A 19,241-nucleotide genomic window follows, 5' to 3' on the forward strand; every position below is an offset into this window, starting at 1 on the left:
ATAAAACCATAAAAGGGCTTCAATAGCCAAGGAAATTTTGAGCAAGAGAAAACTTGAGGCATATTTCCCAATTTCAAAAATATATTGCAAATCCATGGTTATCAGAATAGTACGGCATTAACATGAAATCAGACACATGGATCAGTGAGACAGAATAGAGTTTGGAAATAAACCAATATATGTATAGTCAGCTGATGTTCAATGAGGGTGCCAAGATTGCACAATGGGATAAGGAGAACTATTTTAACAAGGGGTTTTGGGAAAACTGCAAAAGAATGAAAATAGTTTCTTATGCTACTCACACAAAAAAATCAAATCAGATGGGCTAAAGCCTTAAACATAAGGCCTTAAATTATAAAATTCTAGCAGAAAACATAGGGATAAGCTTCATGACATTGTTCTTAGATATGACACTAAAAGCATAGGCAAAGAAGCAAAAAATAAAAAAAGACAAGTGGGACTACCTTAGACTTCAGAGCATAGAAAACTTTGAATTAAATAGCAACCTACAGAATGGGAGAAAATATTTGCAGCAACTTACTTAAGAAAGTCAATACAGGAAACATAAGGAACACAACTCAGCAGCAAAAAAACAACCCCTGAGAAAACAAAGAATCAGAATACACTTTTCCTAAGGTCATAAAAATGACAAACTAGCTCATGAAAAGGTGATCCATTATTCTAATTAATAGGAAAATACAAATAAAGACACAATGAGCTATAACCTCCCAATCATTAGGAGCTATTATTAAACAAAACAAAGATAAGAAGTGTTGGAGAGGGTATGGAGAAGAAAGAAACCTGTATAATGCTGCTGAAACCATTTTGGAAGATATTGGGGAGGTCTCTCAAAATATTACATGTAGAACTACCATAAGACCCTCCAATCCCTCTGTTTGGTTTATAACCAAAGGAATGAAAATCAGCAATTTGTAGAGATATCTTCAGTCCTATGTTCAGTGCAGCATTATTCACAGTAGCTAGGATGTGTTTGCTGACAGATGACAAGGAAGTAAGTATATAATGTAACAATATAATAGGTATAGATGTGTATATGTCTTTATACATGTATGCATATAAATGTATGCATGTACATATATATACATATATATATATATATATACACATATGTGGATATCATTCAGCATTAGAAAAGGAGATTTTGCCAACATGAATGGGCCTTATGGAAGACATTATGCTAAGTGAAATAAATCAATTACAGAAACAAAAATACTACATGAACTCTTATACTGTACTTGAATTGAAAATAAAATCAAATATATGAAAAAGAGAGGAGAATCATGGCTAATAGCAGTGAAAAAGGAAACATGAGGGTCAAAGGGTACCAAATTATAGTTACGTAGCATGAATAAATCTAAAATATTTATTGCATAGCATGAAGATCATAATAATAATGTAATAGAAAAATAGTTAAGAATGTATATTTTATATGCTCTTAGCATACAGAAAAGAGGTAATTATATGAAATGATTCCTTAAGTGGCTTAACTAAAGAAATTAATTTGTTATTTGTTCATGTTTGTATATATATATATATGTGTGTGTATATATATACATGCATACATACATAAAATTTTGTACACCAGTGATTGTTGTACACACATAAAAAATTTTAATTGGCTATATGTATTCTACATGTTTTTGTACTTTTCATGTTTTGGTTATCAGAATTTTTAATGTATTTTTAAAATTTAAATATGAAAATTTATGCCATATTTATGAAATAGATAAACACTGTTTCAGTATCAATTTTTTAACTTTCTACTTCTACTCAAAATTATATGTCTACTCTTCAGTTGCTTGACAAGTTACTCTTTATTAATATACTATGTTTTCTTTTCCAAAACATAATAGGATGGGTAGAGAGTGGATAAACAGAGAGAGAAATGACTGGGGAAAGGAATGTCATCTTTTGCCTCTAACTGATTTCTAATTTATTAAACTTTCATCAAAGAATATGGTTCATGGATATTGATTCTTTAAACTTTGAGGGTCTTTCCTTGTGACAGCATGTGGGTGTTTTTTAAAATAAATATTTCATATATTCTTGATAAGAAAACTCCTTCCTAAAGCACTCCATGAAACATAAATTTTCTAAGTGGGATTTTCTTTAGCTCAATACTTCCCTAACATATTATCTCTTCAATCATTTGAGTATGTACTTGGTAGCCTTAAATCCATGTCCAAGGTCTTCTTATATCCAGTCTTCTCTCTAAGCTTTCAATTATGATCCCTGAAGATTTCTCTTACTTTCTAATCCACTCAGTTCTACATGGGAAAGAACATGTGTTCTACTTTATTAAGCATACTTAATGAATGGTTCTGAGGTTACCAAAGAAGAGTAAAGAGAGCCAGGTGTGGTGGTGCACACCTGTAATCACACCACTCAGGAGGCTGAGGCAAGAGAATTACAATGAGTTCAAGGCCAGCCGGAGCTACGTAAGTGAGTTTAAGGCCAGCCTGCACTACATAATGGGACCCTGTCTCAAAAAAAAAAAGTAAAGAGAATAAAATTTTTACATAAAAAGGAGTGATTTTAATACTGACTGCATTAAAACATCTAATATTAAAACTAATAAATTCATTTTGTGTTTATTAAATTAGTAAAACTATAAGAGCACTGACAAATCGTAAGTAAACAAAGCATATGTTTACTGCTTATCAGGGAGAGCTGTATTTATTTTTTGTTCTTAAAAATTCTATAAAGCCTTTCTCTACTCATATGTTTCTGTTTATTGTGTATATTAGGAAACATTTATTTCTTAATATCATCTATAATTGCTGTTTTCTTTATCTTAATTCACAGGAGTGTATCAAAGGGAATTCATCACTTACCAATCTGCTTTCTGTACTGATCAACAGGAAGTTTTGTTGTGGATGCATCTTTTCTACCCATTTTTGATCTCCAAAATGCCTGCTGAAAAGAAGGAAAACAATTATAATGAAATCCTTTTTAAAAAGACTATCTACAAACTTCAGGAATAATTTCTTCCTTAAAATTCATTTTTAAAGCATGCATAAAAAATGCCTTTAGCTTATTCCCATTAGATAGCCATAAAACACACAAAATTATTTCAAATAAATTATCAAGTATGCAATTGTTGGTAATTAAATTCCCCAATTATTTGTTCCTGGTAACATTCATTTTATCAAGAGCTATCAATGCACAGTTAAACCGCACTGTTACCATACATTCTCTGTGTGTGAAAATCATGTATTATTTATTCAGGTGAGCTGAGATGTAGGCATGCTCTCCACACCATGCTTCTTTGCAACTACCTGCTGAAGTGCACAAAAAGGGAGGCTAATGTTTGAATCTCCAGTAGCTTGTATTTTGTTTTTGAAAACATGACATTTGTAGCCAAAGTGGAGAAATTTTGGTTCTCATTCTGCCTCTTTTAAAGAATAAAAACTATTTATTAATATCATCATGCATATTACATTGTATGCACTATTGTTTAATCCTCAATGTATTTTTCAAATCCTGTTATTTTAATTGAATTTAAATATTCCAGCAGAGCCTATAATCAGTTCACCAAATCAATATTCTCTTTGTTTTACTTTCACTATTATACTCAATGTCCTAGCCTTAACCCTGATATATAACTGAGTTATCAAAAGAATTTGAATGAGTGATGTGTCTCTTTCAAACCTGAGCATTAAAAATTCCCCACAATAATCCTATATTCTCCTCTCCTCTTCCAACTGGCTAGAGTAGAAATAAGCCCCAGATAAATCTGGAAGATGCATTTGTAGAAACATGAGAATTTGTCCAGCCTGGGGATGAAACACAGTATTTTCACTAATTTGTTTGGCATCCTACTAACCTACTAAGAGAAAGGAATGAAATTCTATGTAATTGAGTTATTCCACATTGGTGATTTATTACAGATACAAGTACTGGCTACAGTCATACAAACACTGGTGACCCAAAGTCGCTCCTCATTTCTTTGAGTAAGGTGTTGTAAGAAAAAGATAAAGTCAGGGGAGAACTGATCAGTTCACAAACAAAATATAAGAGAATAGCAATTGGTGAATGAATGAAGTTGGAAAAGCCACCAAATAACAATAACTAAAACAGCAACAAAAAAGCTTTAAAGAACAAAAGCCCATTATGATCTCTTGGGGCTTAATGAACTTAAGGGTGCTATTGTATCATCTCAGCCAATTAGTTCACATCACTGCAAAGCTATTATTGAGGGCTGGGTAAGGAGGAATACTCAAGAGTCCTGTGGCATAAAAACATAGCTAATGTGAGATTTATACCTAGGAAAGAAATTGTGCAGCAACTGTTGGTATGTGGAACTCCCTAGAAATGGTAAGAAGATTAGCAAAATTTGAGGGAACTCTACTTACCAAGAAAGCAGAAACTGTCTAAAAAGTCTGTGAATGAAAACCAACCCTTGGGCCTCAACACTTAAACCAATAAATAACACACCCCAAGGAAAGTAAACTCAGTAGAGTTTGTAGTATCCACTTTTTATACAACCAGGAAGAAAGAACCATCCAAAGGGCAGAGTCATAGAGAGTAAGTGACAAAAGAAGTTCTCTAAAACAACCATAACTAGTGAATTAGCAAGACATTTCTGTTGGTGAGACTGTGGAGGGGTAGGTACATTTCATAGCCTGTAAAGCTCATAGAGCCACATCCCAGCTTGAGAGAGAGAGAGAACTGTAAACGGGCTGTAGGTCCTTGGCTTTGAAATGGATGAAGTAAGCAGGGAACTGTATTAGCTTCCTGGTATGAGGAAATGGGGAGAAGGGCATGGACTGCTATTTTAGGAACAGAAAGGTGAACAATAGCAGGACCTGTTGGTTGCTCACTAAAATACACATTTCCGCCCCTGGGCACACTGGTCTACATTTCACAGATTCCTTGGACGCTAGTTGCAAGCACATCACTAATTTTCAGCTTGCAAATTCTTTTTTTTTTATTTTAAAGAGAGAAAAAAAATTAAAAAGTACAGAATTTGAAAACAAGATGATAGGAAATTAACAATGGTTTTTATATTGCATATTTTTATCTGCAAAGTAGTTGCTCAGGGCTGGGGATATCGCTCAGTGGCACAGCACTTTCCCAGCAAGTATGAAGTCCTGAGTTAGAGTCCCAAAACAAAAGAAGAAAAAGTAGTTGCTCAAATTACCAGATACAAGCATGCAAAATTGATCAGACAATATAAGCACTAACTGTTCCTTTCAATGAACTAATAGAAATTAGTAGTACAATCATCTTAGCTATCTTATGTTTATATATATCTATATCTATCTATATATATATATCTTTTCTTTTCCCTTTCCTTCTTTTCTTTTTTCCCCTTCCCAGTTGCTCTTTCCTTTTAAGCAATTTCTTTCCCTTTCACTGTATCTATTGTACTTTCTGGATTTTATTTACTCTTTCAGTTTCTTACATTAGGGAGACAATACCATGTTTACACAAGCGAGTCTGGTTTATTTCAGTTAATAATATGGTATCGGTTGCATCCATTTACCTATAAAAGCCTCAAGATTATCTTAATTCTGGAACAGAGCTATAAAGTACCATGTGCACTCATCCATCCATCTGAAATGGAGATGACCTCCATGGTGAGTTAGGAAATCATGTGATACAGACAGCAGAATCCACCATGTGATACAGACAGTGGAATGAGTATATGGAACAGAGCTATTCATCCTACTTGTTTCACTCTTTCACTACTGTGAGATTAAAAACTGAAATTGTATCAATTGAGCCATGCTACATTTGTTACATTTACTTGTCCCGGTATTGGTATTAGTCCAACTAAAACAAAACTGCATAATGTGTCCATATACATTGATACAATTATCAAAGTGCAATTTCCCTAGTGAGCATTATTAACCAAATGCCAAATGTATGTGAAATCTGTTCAGATTGAACTACATTGTCTATCTATCCATCCTCACAGAGATAGCTAGCACTGACCCACTCAACACAGTAAAAGTCATCCCCAACAATAATTTTTGTGTATACATAAGAAAATTAAAAGCTCAATTACTTTTCTAATCAAAATAACCTTTGGTATTATAGTATTACAGCAATATCTAGAAATGTAAAATAAGGATGACAAGAGGTCAAATAAATTAAGTCTTGAGCTCTACAAACTTAATTATATCTAAGATAACCATCCTTAAAATTATATAAATGACGAAAATACTTACTCATCTGTAGGCTGTCTTTTTACTCTTGGTGTATGTGTACAAATTCCCCAAGATGAACGGGATCATTAAGTACTGCAAACATGTACTACGAAAATACTCTAAAATTTTTTTATAAATGAAACCAAGGCATCATACCTACTCCTACGGTCTTACTTATTATAATTCAAAACATTCAAAATAAATCTGTCAACACAAGTAGCATAAATAATGTCAACAGATATAATTTATTCATATAGCAATTCTATTTGCATAGTGTTTGCATTTATTAATTATAAAGTAGAGTTGTTATTATAATCTTAAATGTGTGGACATAGAAAAAGATACCATTCCATTTTAGGACAGATAGTAGCATAAGTGGATAAACACACAACATAACAGTCCCTCTTCAATTTAGTTTTGTTCTTTGCCCTTATGGAATATGCTTATCTTTTTTTATTAAAAGAGCAAAATATTAGTCATCTGCCAAAATGGTTACTCATTATGTTTCACTGTCTATTTCCTGGTCATTTAAACAAAGATCCTAAGAGATCTTTAGAGTCTAGCATGTTATTCACTGATTACCTGTAGTAAATTAAGAAGAGATCCATTGAAAATATCTTCTGGAAATTGAATTCTGCTCCTACATAAATCTACTTTACATAACACAATTATAACAAAAAATCTAGAGTATCTAAATTTTGTAAGTACTTATATGCTATCAAGCATACGATATATTTTACATATATAATAATCCTGAATATAAAAATGTTAATATCACTTCAACCAAGGAAATACATTAGACTGTTTTTCAGTATTTGTTCCCAAATATTTTAGTGATTTTTAATACTTAAAGTTTCAAAAATTTAACTTTATTCTTGTCTTACAGTCATTTTATCCTAGTATTTCAGCAAAAAAATGACCAAGGATGAAACAAATAATGCTGATAGGCAGCATTTTCCAAAAATGGCTTACATTTCATTAGCTGTAACAAACACAAGAAGGTGAAAAATAGTTTACTAATAGACACATTAAAGCTATTTAAAATAATATAAAGAGATACCCATTCATCTGAACAGTACAAACTGCCAATGCCTCAGACATCTAGAACCTCTAAAGTGTTCTGACATTTCTTTGTTCTTCAAAGCCTTGCAGTAATCATCACTCATTTCTATTGCTTTGATGCTTAGATAGCAAAGTCCCAAGAAATCCAGAGAGACATTAGCACATACAGCCACAATTTCTAATAAGATACCTATTTGCATACAAGATCAGCCACAATTTAAAATGTGTTGTGATAGATGTGGAAAGGGAATAACAGATTTATATTAGCATGTACAATACCAAGATTGTTTTCACAATTTAATTCCTTAGAGACTGTGTCTCATCACCTCCTTTCATAAAGAACAGTGCATTCCCTAAGGAACTAACTTGTTCGGAGACCCAGCTAAACTAAAATATGGATTAATAAGATAGTATTTATTATTTATGAATTTTGCTGTAGGAATGATTTCAGATTAAATCATCAGAGAAGTTTTTAACATTTTTGAAACTTGATAACACATATTTGAGGAAGAAGGAATGCTGATTTTATTTAATACCTAAATTGTATATTAAAATAATTCATAGTTAAGTTTTGAGTTAATTAAAACTCTACACTTTGAAACTTCTAAGATTAAAGATAGAATTTTTGTTTTTAGTATGCTTTCTTAACCTGAATTTAATACAATTCTTTTACATGTATTTTAAGCACAATATGCGACCTTTAAACAAAGGCAGTATTGTATTATATTCAATCACATTCCAACTAAGTCATTTTATTGTTCACTTATACCTTTTTTATGAAATCCAGATAGAAAAACTAAAGAAATAAGAAACCCAAAGCCTTCACATATGTCTCTACTTCCAGAAAAAGCTTTAAATCCAGACTGTGACATTTAAGTACATATCAAAACACAGGTTATTAAAAGATTCAACCCATGACCACAGAAAAATAATTATTTCAGTTTTACAGACTAAAAGAAAGACCCTTACTAGGAAAAATTCTTAGCTAAACATGAAGCTACAACTAAGCAGAAAAATATTTGGTATAGCTGGATCAAAATTAGAACCAATTATGAGATATTATCTTATGCTAGATGTTAGAAATATGGTGGTAACAATGAAAACATTTGTTCCTAACCTTATGATACATCCTCTCTTTTCAGAGTACTCAGTACTCAAAACTATTCACGTAATTAACATACTGGACTTATGCTAATAATGATACATTTCCTAGATTTTAAAAATTTCAGTATAAAGAACCATTAATGAGACGAGTTTTCCATTTGTTCCCTTCTCATGTTCCAGTGCACATTCGGGTTTTAGTTCCATGACATTAACAATCTAATTCACATTTTCATAAACTTACTAATACACTATCATTTTCCTTAAATGTCCTTTCAATACATCCCCACTTGTAGAACCTTTATCTTAATAACATACATCAGAGACATTTCAAATAAGAATAACCCAGCCCTTGCCTCAAAGTTAGCATACATGGTTCTGATCTCCAAAGATAACTTTTCACATTTGTGAAAATGAAAAAAAAATAAGTAACTAGAATGAGTAATAGTGTGAAGTAGATGATGTACATTAATATATTTTTAAAAGTTAATTATTTAAATGACATTTATTAATATTGATTGATAATATAATAAATAAACATGTTTTCTCTCAGTATTTATCCCAAAATCACCAAAAACTAAATTAATTATTATAAAAAGCAAAGATTTTGCATATGAACTCTGCATATTTCCCAATATACTTTAAAGCATATCTAGATTACCTAAAATCCATAAAACAGTGTAAATGCCATGTAATTAGCTGTTATACTTTATTATCAAACAAATACAGAAAAGAAACAAGACTACATATGTAGAGACACAGTTTCTTTTTTTGAATACTTTCAATCTGCAGTTTATTGAATATATGCATGCAGAAACCTTGAGTAACTAACCCTTGAATACAGAGGGCCGATGGTATAGAGCTAAGCCATCCACAAGGAAGAACAAATTCGGGAGAGTTAAAGGTGTTCCTTTTAAGTTTTCAAAAGCAAAAGTGACCAATTTACCTTGACCCTGCAAAATTAATTTCATTTATAACTGCAAAAAAGTGTCTAAAAACTTAAATATGTAAAAAAGATGATTTCTAAAGTCTGTTAATGCAAACATGGATAAAAAGGTTTTTTTGGGTTTTTTCTTTTTTGGGGGTTTTTTTTTTTTTTTTTTTGGTTTTTACCTGGTACCAGGAATCGAACTCACAACCTTGCGCTTGCGAGGCAGGCACTGTGCTGCTGAGCTAAATCCTCAGCCCCTAGATAAAAAGTTTAGAGGAAAAGTAATTGACAGTAGTTGTCCATGTAAACCCAAAAAGTCATGTTCTAGGAAAGGAATTTTAGTTGTTGAGACTCACCTTTCAGCCAAACTATACAATTAAAACAAATTAACAAATACTACCCAAACTACTATACTTCCCTCTGAAAAATAGGAGGCAAAACAAAAAAGAAAGACAAGAATGTGACTACTATTGCATACTATGTACAACAGAAGACAATCATAGACCTAATTAAAAGAACTAAAATATTAAAGTTACTAGGGAAAAGAGATTATATTTATGATTTGAAGGGGCAAATGTTTCTTAGAACATCGATAATATAAACAATAGCAGAAAAAAACATGAAATGTGCTACATGAAAATTAATTTGCTCATCAAAAGATACTAGTAAAAATAAATGAATTAAAACAAAATATTCATACCACTTACATTTGACAAAAGAATTTGCACCCAGAACACAGAGAACTATGAATAGTATAAAGCATGAAAACCAATTTTTGAAAAAGCATAAAAAGTTTGAATAGAAACTTCACAAAAGACAATATGAAAATGCTAAATAAGCACATAAAAATGTTCTTAACACCACTGGTAATTAGGAAAATACAAAGTACATTAGAGACAAGACACTACACACCCACTAGAGAGGTTCAAATAAAAAAGATTGAATGCACACAATATTGGAGAGAATGTGAAGTGACTAGAACTGCTGCTTGGAGAATAAAACCATACAGCCACTTCAGAAAATTGTGTGGCAGTTCCTTACCAAGTTAACTACCACCTATTGAATTCTTGATCTAAAGATGATAAATAAATGGACACAGAACAGTTTTGCACAATAATGATAATAGCAAACTTATCTGTCATAGGTAAAATTTAGTAATAGCTCAGTATCAATCCGTGTATTCATACACAGTAATACTATCCACTGGGGTAGAAAACAATTGAGAATGTGCAACAGTATAGATAAATCTTGAAAACACTATGCTAAGTGAAAGAAACATGGTTTCTTTTGAGGCAAACCAAATGGGCACTCATCAGTTTTATTTGTCCTTGGTATCAGAATGATATCTGCTCCTCCCCTGGCACCCAAGTTTGAAATCATTATTCCACAAAGGCTAAAAAATAAGAGGTGAGAAAATGCAGGTGGAAAATTTTCTCAAATCTATTACAAAATGAGTATCAGAATGAGAGAGGATAGTAACTAGACAGGACCCGTAGTTGATGGAAATTCTTTTAATTCTTTTTTTCTTTTTCGGTATATGTATGCATTAAGGGATTAAACCCAGGACCTTGCCCAAGTAGGGTAAATCAGGCAAGCCAGGCAAGCACTCAACCACTGAATTACAACCTCAGTCTCTTTCTTTCATCTTATTTTGAAGCAAGTGTTGCTCAGTTGCCCACACTGGCCTTGAATTATGACCCTTCTGCCTCACTCTTCTCAGTGGCGAGGTTTACAATAGGCACCATCATACCAGGCTATTATTGTTTATTTAAGTTCTTGCAACTTGTGAATAAAGGAAGAAATTTGATTTGGTTTAATAATAACTAGAAGGAACCAGTATAAAGTGAAAGAATGATGTTAATGGGGAAAAATTAAAAATGGCAGATATTTCCCAGTAGATAGAAGATAGAGTACAATGCAAACATGACAGAATAATCATAGCAGACCACTACCTTGCCTTTTTGAAAAAAATTTATTAGTGCATGTCTGCAATACAGATTCTTTACTTCCTTTCTGTAGAGTTGGTACATACACTTAACACATTTTAATTTCTTTTTTCATCCTTCCCTCCCACCATTTGTTGATGCCCTTGCCATCTGAGAGAGATCTATCTCCCTACTTCCTGTTATCTATTGTTTATTTTGCTCTGTATTATATTATGGGTTTATTATAAGAGAAACCATGTGATAGTTAAGCTTGTTATTATGGTCTCAAGGTGCATCCATTTTCCTACGAATGACTCAAGTTTATCTCTCTGGTAGAGTAGTACTCCACTGTGCTTAAATACATGCATGCATTACTGTAATATGTCTTTAACTCTTGCAGAAAAATACCTAAAAGGGAATAAACTAGGTCAAATGTAATTTCTAAATTTAGTTTTCTGAGGAATCTCCACATTGATTTTCATAATGATTGTACTAGTTTACATTCCCATCAATAATGCACAAGGGTGCCATTTTCCTCACAGCCTCACCAGCATTTGTTATTATTTGGTTTCTTGATGATGACTATTTCTGGGGTAAGACAGATCTCAGTAGTGTCTTAATTTGAATTTCTATAATGGCCATCCATACTGAGTATTTTTTCATGTATTTATTGGCCATTTGTACTCCTTCTTCCGAGAAGTGTCTATTCATTTCACTTCCTTGTTTTTGATTGGGTCTTTTTATTTTAAGGGGTGTAATTTTTTTAGTTCTTTATATATTCTAGATACTAGTCCTTTGTCTGAGGACTAGCTTGCAGAAAAAAATTTTCCCCTGAATCTTTCCACTCAGGTGTTGTTCTTTTGCTATGCAGAAGCTTTTACATTTGATGGGACCCCAGTCTGTGATTCTCGCTACTATTTCCTGTGCAACCAGTATTCTGTTCAGAACACCCTTGCTTACATCTATGACTTTAAGAGTTTTACTTACTTTTTCTTCCAGTATGACAAGTGTTTCTGTTTTAATATTTAGTTCTTTGATCCACTTTGATTTCAGTTTACATAGTGAGATACACGAGTCTAGAGTCAGTCTTCTGCATATGGACAGTCAGTTTTTCCAACACCATTTATTAAAGAAGCTATCTTTCCCCTAGTGTAATCAGAAAGTAGATCAATCTTTGCACTTTGAGGTTTAGATGAGGTCACACAAACAAATTTGTGAATAAAACTTAATAAAATATTGGAAGATAAGAATTGGAGGTACTATTATTATCATCATTATTATTATTATTAATTACTGAAGTGGAGTGGGTTTTGGACCAAGGTGACAGGAGGATGATGTACGTATATGTTACACATGTGAATAGTGACAGGATAGAAATGATGGCTAGGTTTGGGTTTGGGTTGACAGAAAGATTCTTAATTAAGAAGAGTCAAATTGGAACCAGTAAAAGAAGTAGAGGGAATTACAATCAAGTGGAATGAAGCACAAAGAAATCTGTTTTCTTGTTTGTTTGGCTCCTCTCACTTTTTAATATGCACAGAAAAGTAAATGATCTGGAAGCAGCAACAGAAAACTAAGATAACAATTAATCGCTTATGTCACAGCTGTATATAAAAAGGAAAGAGAAAACAGTCTCTAAGAAGGTTTAGGGAAATGAATCAGATTTGATCCAAAACAATAACAACATTCAGTGAAGTGCTTGAAGATGGATGGAGTTCAAAAAATATATCAAAAAAATATAGGAGGGGAAGGGAACAACAGAAGATTGTTCCCTGGAAAATCCCAGCATAACAAGGAGCACAGATGTTCACAGGAGGGCATATAGCCAATTGGGTCATATTGGAAAGCGAGTAAAGAAAAAAAAATGTGTAGTGCCTTGATAGCTTTATATCAAAACTACACCGAATGGTCAGGCCTCTCAGAAGCGAGCTGTGGCCTAGGTAAACTGGAGCGCGCCTCAGTCAAACTGGAAGGAGTCACTTAGCCAGAATTTAGCACCTCACAGAAAAGCCTCAGATCTCATCTCTGGTAAGGCATGTGGATTCACCAAAGGCGAATGGAAGCTCTAGGTGAGCATTTGTTGAAATTTGGACACGTATCACTACATAAGAGTTGTATGGTATGTTTATCAAAATGCAGATTCCTAGGTCCCATCACAATCCTACTGAATCAGAATCTCTGTAGCTAAGGTTCATATACACCCAATCTTCTTTTGTCTTTACACTTTCCAGGTGTTTGCTAAGACTGTTAAAGTTTGAGAAATACAGCTTTTGTTTTTCACAAGCTCATAGGTAACTCTGCTTGCTAGCATTTAAATAACCGCCAGAAGTAGGTATGAAGCCAGAGCAGTGGGTATGAGATCCTTCAGTCTCTTCAGTGGATGGTGAGACCTGCTTGAGGAAGCATAACTAAGTTCCAAAAGCTTTTAATGATCAGCTGACTAATATCTTTTTTTGGACTGCTTTTTTTTAAATGCAACAGAAAGTTCTAGAAGGGGTTTGTGTAGTAGGGTTCAAGTAAGACTAGAAAGACTGGAAAGTCTGAAAATAGTTAATAGACTAGGGGAAAAAAACCTGGCTGAATGCCCAAAATAATCCACTGAGGAGCAATCCAGCAATCCAGCAACTAAAAATGATGTGACATTTGGTGCTTGGCCTTACAGAATTTGGGAAACAGCCTACGTGAGGGGATGAGATAGAGAAAAAATAAAGATAACAATGCTTTTCCACTTGAAGAATTAACTAAAATACAAAATCCAAAGCCTCTCTTTAGAAAAAGTCAGTAAGGGAGGGAAGGGATAAGTAGGGACCATTTCAGTAGGCACTAACAACCTACCAGAGTTTTCAAAATCAGGTGGTCGTGGACCACACTTGGCAAAATACTGGGTTAGACAGATGATAACATAGTTAACAGAAATAAGTTACCCAGAAAAAGGAAGTATGGGGTGGGTGGTGAGGGTAGAGGAGTGTTAGAAATCTACACAATAAAATGCCTGCAACTGCCAAAAGAAAACAATACACTTATTTTTTGAAACCTAATAGCATTAATTGGTCCAAACATAATTGTATTACCAATCTCTCAGCCCCCACCAAATAATACTCACAAATATTTTACTTACTTTTATTTTAATGCCATTTTAATGCACAGATTGTTGTGGCATCTGGACACATGACATACTTGAAAACAACACATTAAATTTATACTGCCCAGAATAGACAAAAAGCTGCCTTGTGTGTACCGTCAACAACATTCCTCATTGGGGGAGGGAGTGCTACATTAGCTGGATCCTCTGGAATTATTTTTTAAAATTCTGAACTGTGAACAAATATAAAAGAGGTAGAGACTTCAGATTTGAAAGGCAACATAAAGGAGAGAATTTCTATTGAAATTTCCAAATTAGAAAATTATTACTACAATTCACCAAGATTTTACTTCAGCAAAACAGGACATGCTTTCAGGTAATTCCTTGTATTATATTTGCAAAAGAAGGTAGGTTAATTAGGTTAGAATTGGTTAGTGATGTCTACTATAAATTTGTAGTTATCAAATTAAAAAGTCATTAATCACATAATTACACTATACTTTCAGTGGAAGTTATTTTATGGAACCTGTTCTTGCAAAAATGTTTTTAAAGGTTACAATGATATGGTACCAAAGAAATCAAATATTTTGCTATTATCAAGTGATTCTATAAAATGCTATAATAAGATGGGCAGTTTGTACTACTGCACACAAGAGCTTAGTAAGTCAAGAGGAATGAGAAAAAGGCTTCAACATTCCCAAAGTTGAGAAAGGACAGTTTCATATCCACTTGAACTGCTAACTGAAACACTTTCAGACTGTTTCTTCTCATGAGACAAGTGGGGTTATAGGTAAAAGTCACAAACCTTGAATTTTCAATGTGTATAATCACTTTTAACTATGTTATTTTAAGAGAGTTATATGAAAGACATCATTGATTCAATTACTATGTAAATAATAAAATCTTTACTTCATCCATCTGGTATCAAGAATTAATGTCTAAAGGATAAGGAAAAGCAGTAAGTTCTCAACAGAAACATCTCAGATAGCATCTACTTTTATTTCTATAATTCCTGAATAAGTAGAAATACTCATTTTATCATGATTCTTTTATATGAACTTCCTTTTCTTGGTTTCTAGAAGAATATTACTGAATTATTACAATTAAAAGTTTTTAATAAACTTCTCTGAAACAAAGATTTATTAGCCAAAAATATTTCTTTTTCTCCATTTAGCACAAATGTTAAAGGCATTTGGTGAGGAATTTCAAAATAAATGTTTGTGTTTAGATGAAATGTTCTAATATACTGTGAATGTATCAAATTTACTATTTATAACCAACTTTGACTAATTAAAACAAGTTAACATTTCTGTTTTTCTTAATATACATGCATTTACAGTGAAAAAGTCATGTATAGCTCCTCAAATACAGTGGTGAATGATAAACTATTATGCTTGGGAAGTCTACCAAAAAGTTTCTCTGAGTCTCTGCAAATGCCCTAGCAGTCTTTAACAGAGGGTTTGAAAATGTCGCATCCCAATGCTATTTCTCCAGTTTCTCAAAGTACATACATTAACACCTCATGGAGCCTCTATTTTATCTAAAATATGGACGCCTAGATTATTGGAAAGCTGGCTTAGAAGTTCTGTACAAACATGGGATATGCATTTGATTAATGAATAAAATATAACGAGACTTGGCTAAGACACATGGTTATCTATGAGTTCCTAGCTTTGGACAAACATGTTAATAAGACCTCTAGTAAGGTGACCATATAATTTACCATCCAAACTAGGACACTTTTGTGAGAGAAAGGAGGGTCCCACCATACCAAGGTAAGTGCAAACAAGGACTATTCCAGGACAACTGGGATATACCCTTGCCTTGCCTATAAAGCACAGAAGGACAATTCAAAATACACTGTGGCTCAAATAGTTTTATTTTCCATAACGCATTACAATACAAGAATGGCAAATCTTTGAGAATACTTAAGTTTCAGGAAATAGATTACTATTCTAAACTATACCTGAATCAGCTATAAGAACACAACAACCAAAGGCTGTGCTATGAAGTGAACTGTCCGTATATATAAAATCATTCTGAAGTATATGGTACTGCTAAGTACTCAGAATCCTAAAACTTTAAGCAGTGGGCTTTTAAGACTAGACTGTCCTGATTCTTTTCCTGCATCTCCAGTTTCCTCAGCCTCTGTCATAAGCACTCTTCCTTTCTGCCTGTGAAACTCTGATGTGTGGTGTTCCCCATAGCTCATCTACTCCGTATACTATTCTCTCCTTGGGTGTCTCATTCTTTCAAATACACACCAAATCCCTCTCCTCCCAGCAGTGACTCTTCATTATACATACAGCATCATTCTAGCCAAGCACAGCCAACCTGAATTTCTCATTTCTCCTTTAGCTAGCTTATTTTTCCTACTTCTCCCTCATCTTTTGTTCATTCATTTAACTAAATTCATAGAAATAACACAAATTTATCACAGAAATAACACAAAAATAGCATTCTTTTTACTGCATGTTGTCCTCAGTGAGTGGTACTAACTTTTATCCCAAATTTCTTCACTGTGAGTTTAGTCATTTCCCATTTGTAACTAATAGGTATTTACAATAACACTTGAAATTATATAAATTTTATATTTTGTTCCTCATAAAATTTGCAACTACTGGTTTAGTATTTATTGATGTTTCTTGGTTGAATTAATTAAACTCTGACAGTTTCCCAAATGTTGGTTTTCAAATTTCAACGTGCCTCCAACATTCATTAGTTTTCTAATATATACAGAAGTGCTTTATTGTCCTCATTTGGTTATTCATTTATGTGTTTATAACAGTATGAATTTATAGATTACTGTTTTATGCGTAAGTTAGAATTCATTTATGCAATTTCTTTATTTTGATACTTGCATTGTCCTGGATTTAGTACGGAAGGTCTTTCAAGGTGGTTGGTGTTACCATTTGTTAAGCACTTTCTTATTTTCTGGCACTTAAAATATTCATAGTCTATGCTGTGATTTCTCTTCTCTTGCCTTGGAATCTGCCATTTTTTCAGGGCAGGTAACTTGAAAATAGTTACACAGAAACTGAGAGTTTGAGTCAAGATATGCTCATTTCTAATGGAAAATAAGGTTTGTTTGTTTCAAACTTTGTGAATCACCTATGAATCAATGGGTAAGACCATTTGAACTAAATTTACCAAACTAACATGGGTTGATACAGACTAAGTTGCAGATAATGTTAATAGTGAGTACCGAATACTTCATAGAGGCCGATCCCATTATTTTACACCTTACATACATACATCCTCCACTTTATGTTCTTCTACAAACACTGCCTATCTCTTGAAGCTAAACATGGGGTTTGTTTTTCCTAAGTATAAAGCTGTATATGGGAGGTGTAGATAATAAAATAAAATCAGAGTTCTCTGAAGATAGAGTCAGTATTCTACACAGGAAACTAAAAATACGATTTCAATGTGTAGCCACATACTATTCACATTTTTATATTCACACATAAAAGACAGATTGCATATTTTCACTAACATACAAAATTGCTAACATTCAAGGTAGATTCTGTGAAATTACACATATATGTATTGACTAATCTTTAAGACATAAAATGATTTTCAGACTGTTGCCTGTAAAACATAGAGATATTACTCAATGCACTTCCTTGATTTATATTAAAGGCAAGATAATTACGCTAATTTCCAGTAATTTCAATGTGTATTAGCTATTTTAAGTAACTCTGTTTCCAAATTTAACAGAAATATCTAGGAAAAGTCACAGAAGTTTATACAGAGTAAACACAAAGTAATATAGAACTGTCTCTCTTTAACTGTCTCTCTATAGGGCTGACTATATCAGTTTTCCTAAACTGAAAAGGAAATTTCTAGTTAGGTACTTAGTTTGAAAACCTCAAAGCTTGTTCCCTGATAAAGTAAAAAATACTAGGGAAGTATACCAGACAAGACGGCATAAAGCCTTAGTTTATCATTTCACAAAAGACTGATGACCTTGAAAAAGTCATACAGTTTCCTTTGTTAAACAATCCTTAATTCCTTTCCAATTTTGAAACGCTACTATACATGAGCATATGTATTAGGCTGAGAATAATTAATTCCATACCTAGAAACACATTAGAATAGGCACAGTAATACATAATTTTTTAAGCATACATTTTTAAACTAATGAAATATATGTTCATTCAAATAGCTTAACCTAAATATACAAGGGGAATCAAACAGCTCGAGGCAACCATCAGAATGCCCTTTATGGTTATTTTGTTTCTAGTAGTTTTGTAATTCTATATTACTTACTTTAAAATAGCTTTTTTAACAGGTAGATGTCAAAGGTGTTAAAAGAAAAACTAGAGTACATTCAACTGTATAGAAGTTACAATAAAAGCATTCGTTATATCGAAGTCCCATGTGATCATATCATTACCACTTCACTAATATGAGAATTTCTCACACTGGTAGTTTTCAGACTGTGGCACTAAAACATGTGTTTACAAATTATGATGCAATTTACACATTTATAAAACCAGATTATACTACCAGAGAAATACAGTAAAGAGTACTGAGTTTAGAAAACTGAGAAAACAATATAAAAAACATTAATGGAAAGAAAGGTTGGGTTGCAGTTAATACAACTGTGCTATTGGAAACAGAGAAAAGGGTAAATTATAAAAAGCATAATTAATATTTCTGTTAAAATGGATAGATAGCAAAAATCGATTTTTTAGATATGATCTAAAATACAAATGAGAAAACAAGAAATCCTACTTTGTACCATGATTTCTATCTGTCATTTCCTATTTCCAAATCCCTACTCTATCAAGTGGAGAGGAGAGAAAGGGAGGGGAGGTGTGGGGGAGGGGAAAGGCAGAGGAGAAGAGAGGAGAGCAGAGGACAGGAGAGGACAGGAGAGGAGTGGAGTAAAGGCATTTCATTTTAAAAGATGTTAAACTGTTCCTGGATAGAGACAGCTCACCTTTTGAAAAACATTC

At 32.9% G+C, this 19,241-nt stretch overlaps 1 protein-coding gene across 5 annotated transcripts in view; it reads right to left on the reverse strand.

Annotated features, from left to right (window-relative positions):
• The window catches only part of Triqk (triple QxxK/R motif containing), a 53,069-nt gene that overhangs the window by 17,135 nt on the left and 16,693 nt on the right, over window positions 1-19,241 (reverse strand). For 2 of the 5 annotated variants that reach the window (XM_013512848.1, XM_005381782.2), the window contains one exon: window positions 2,856-2,934. In XM_013512848.1, the coding sequence (XP_013368302.1) occupies window positions 2,856-2,916 (61 nt within the window). In that variant the 5' untranslated portion in view covers window positions 2,917-2,934. Of the gene's footprint in view, window positions 1-2,855; window positions 2,938-9,452; window positions 9,489-19,241 lie in introns of those variants that run through there. The other 3 variants (XM_013512847.1, XM_005381781.2, XM_005381783.2) reach the window with 2 other exon arrangements.

The sequence above is a fragment of the Chinchilla lanigera genome, unplaced genomic scaffold, assembly GCF_000276665.1.
Source record: "Chinchilla lanigera isolate Chin_1 unplaced genomic scaffold, ChiLan1.0 scaffold00016, whole genome shotgun sequence".
Lineage (NCBI taxonomy): Eukaryota > Metazoa > Chordata > Mammalia > Rodentia > Chinchillidae > Chinchilla > Chinchilla lanigera.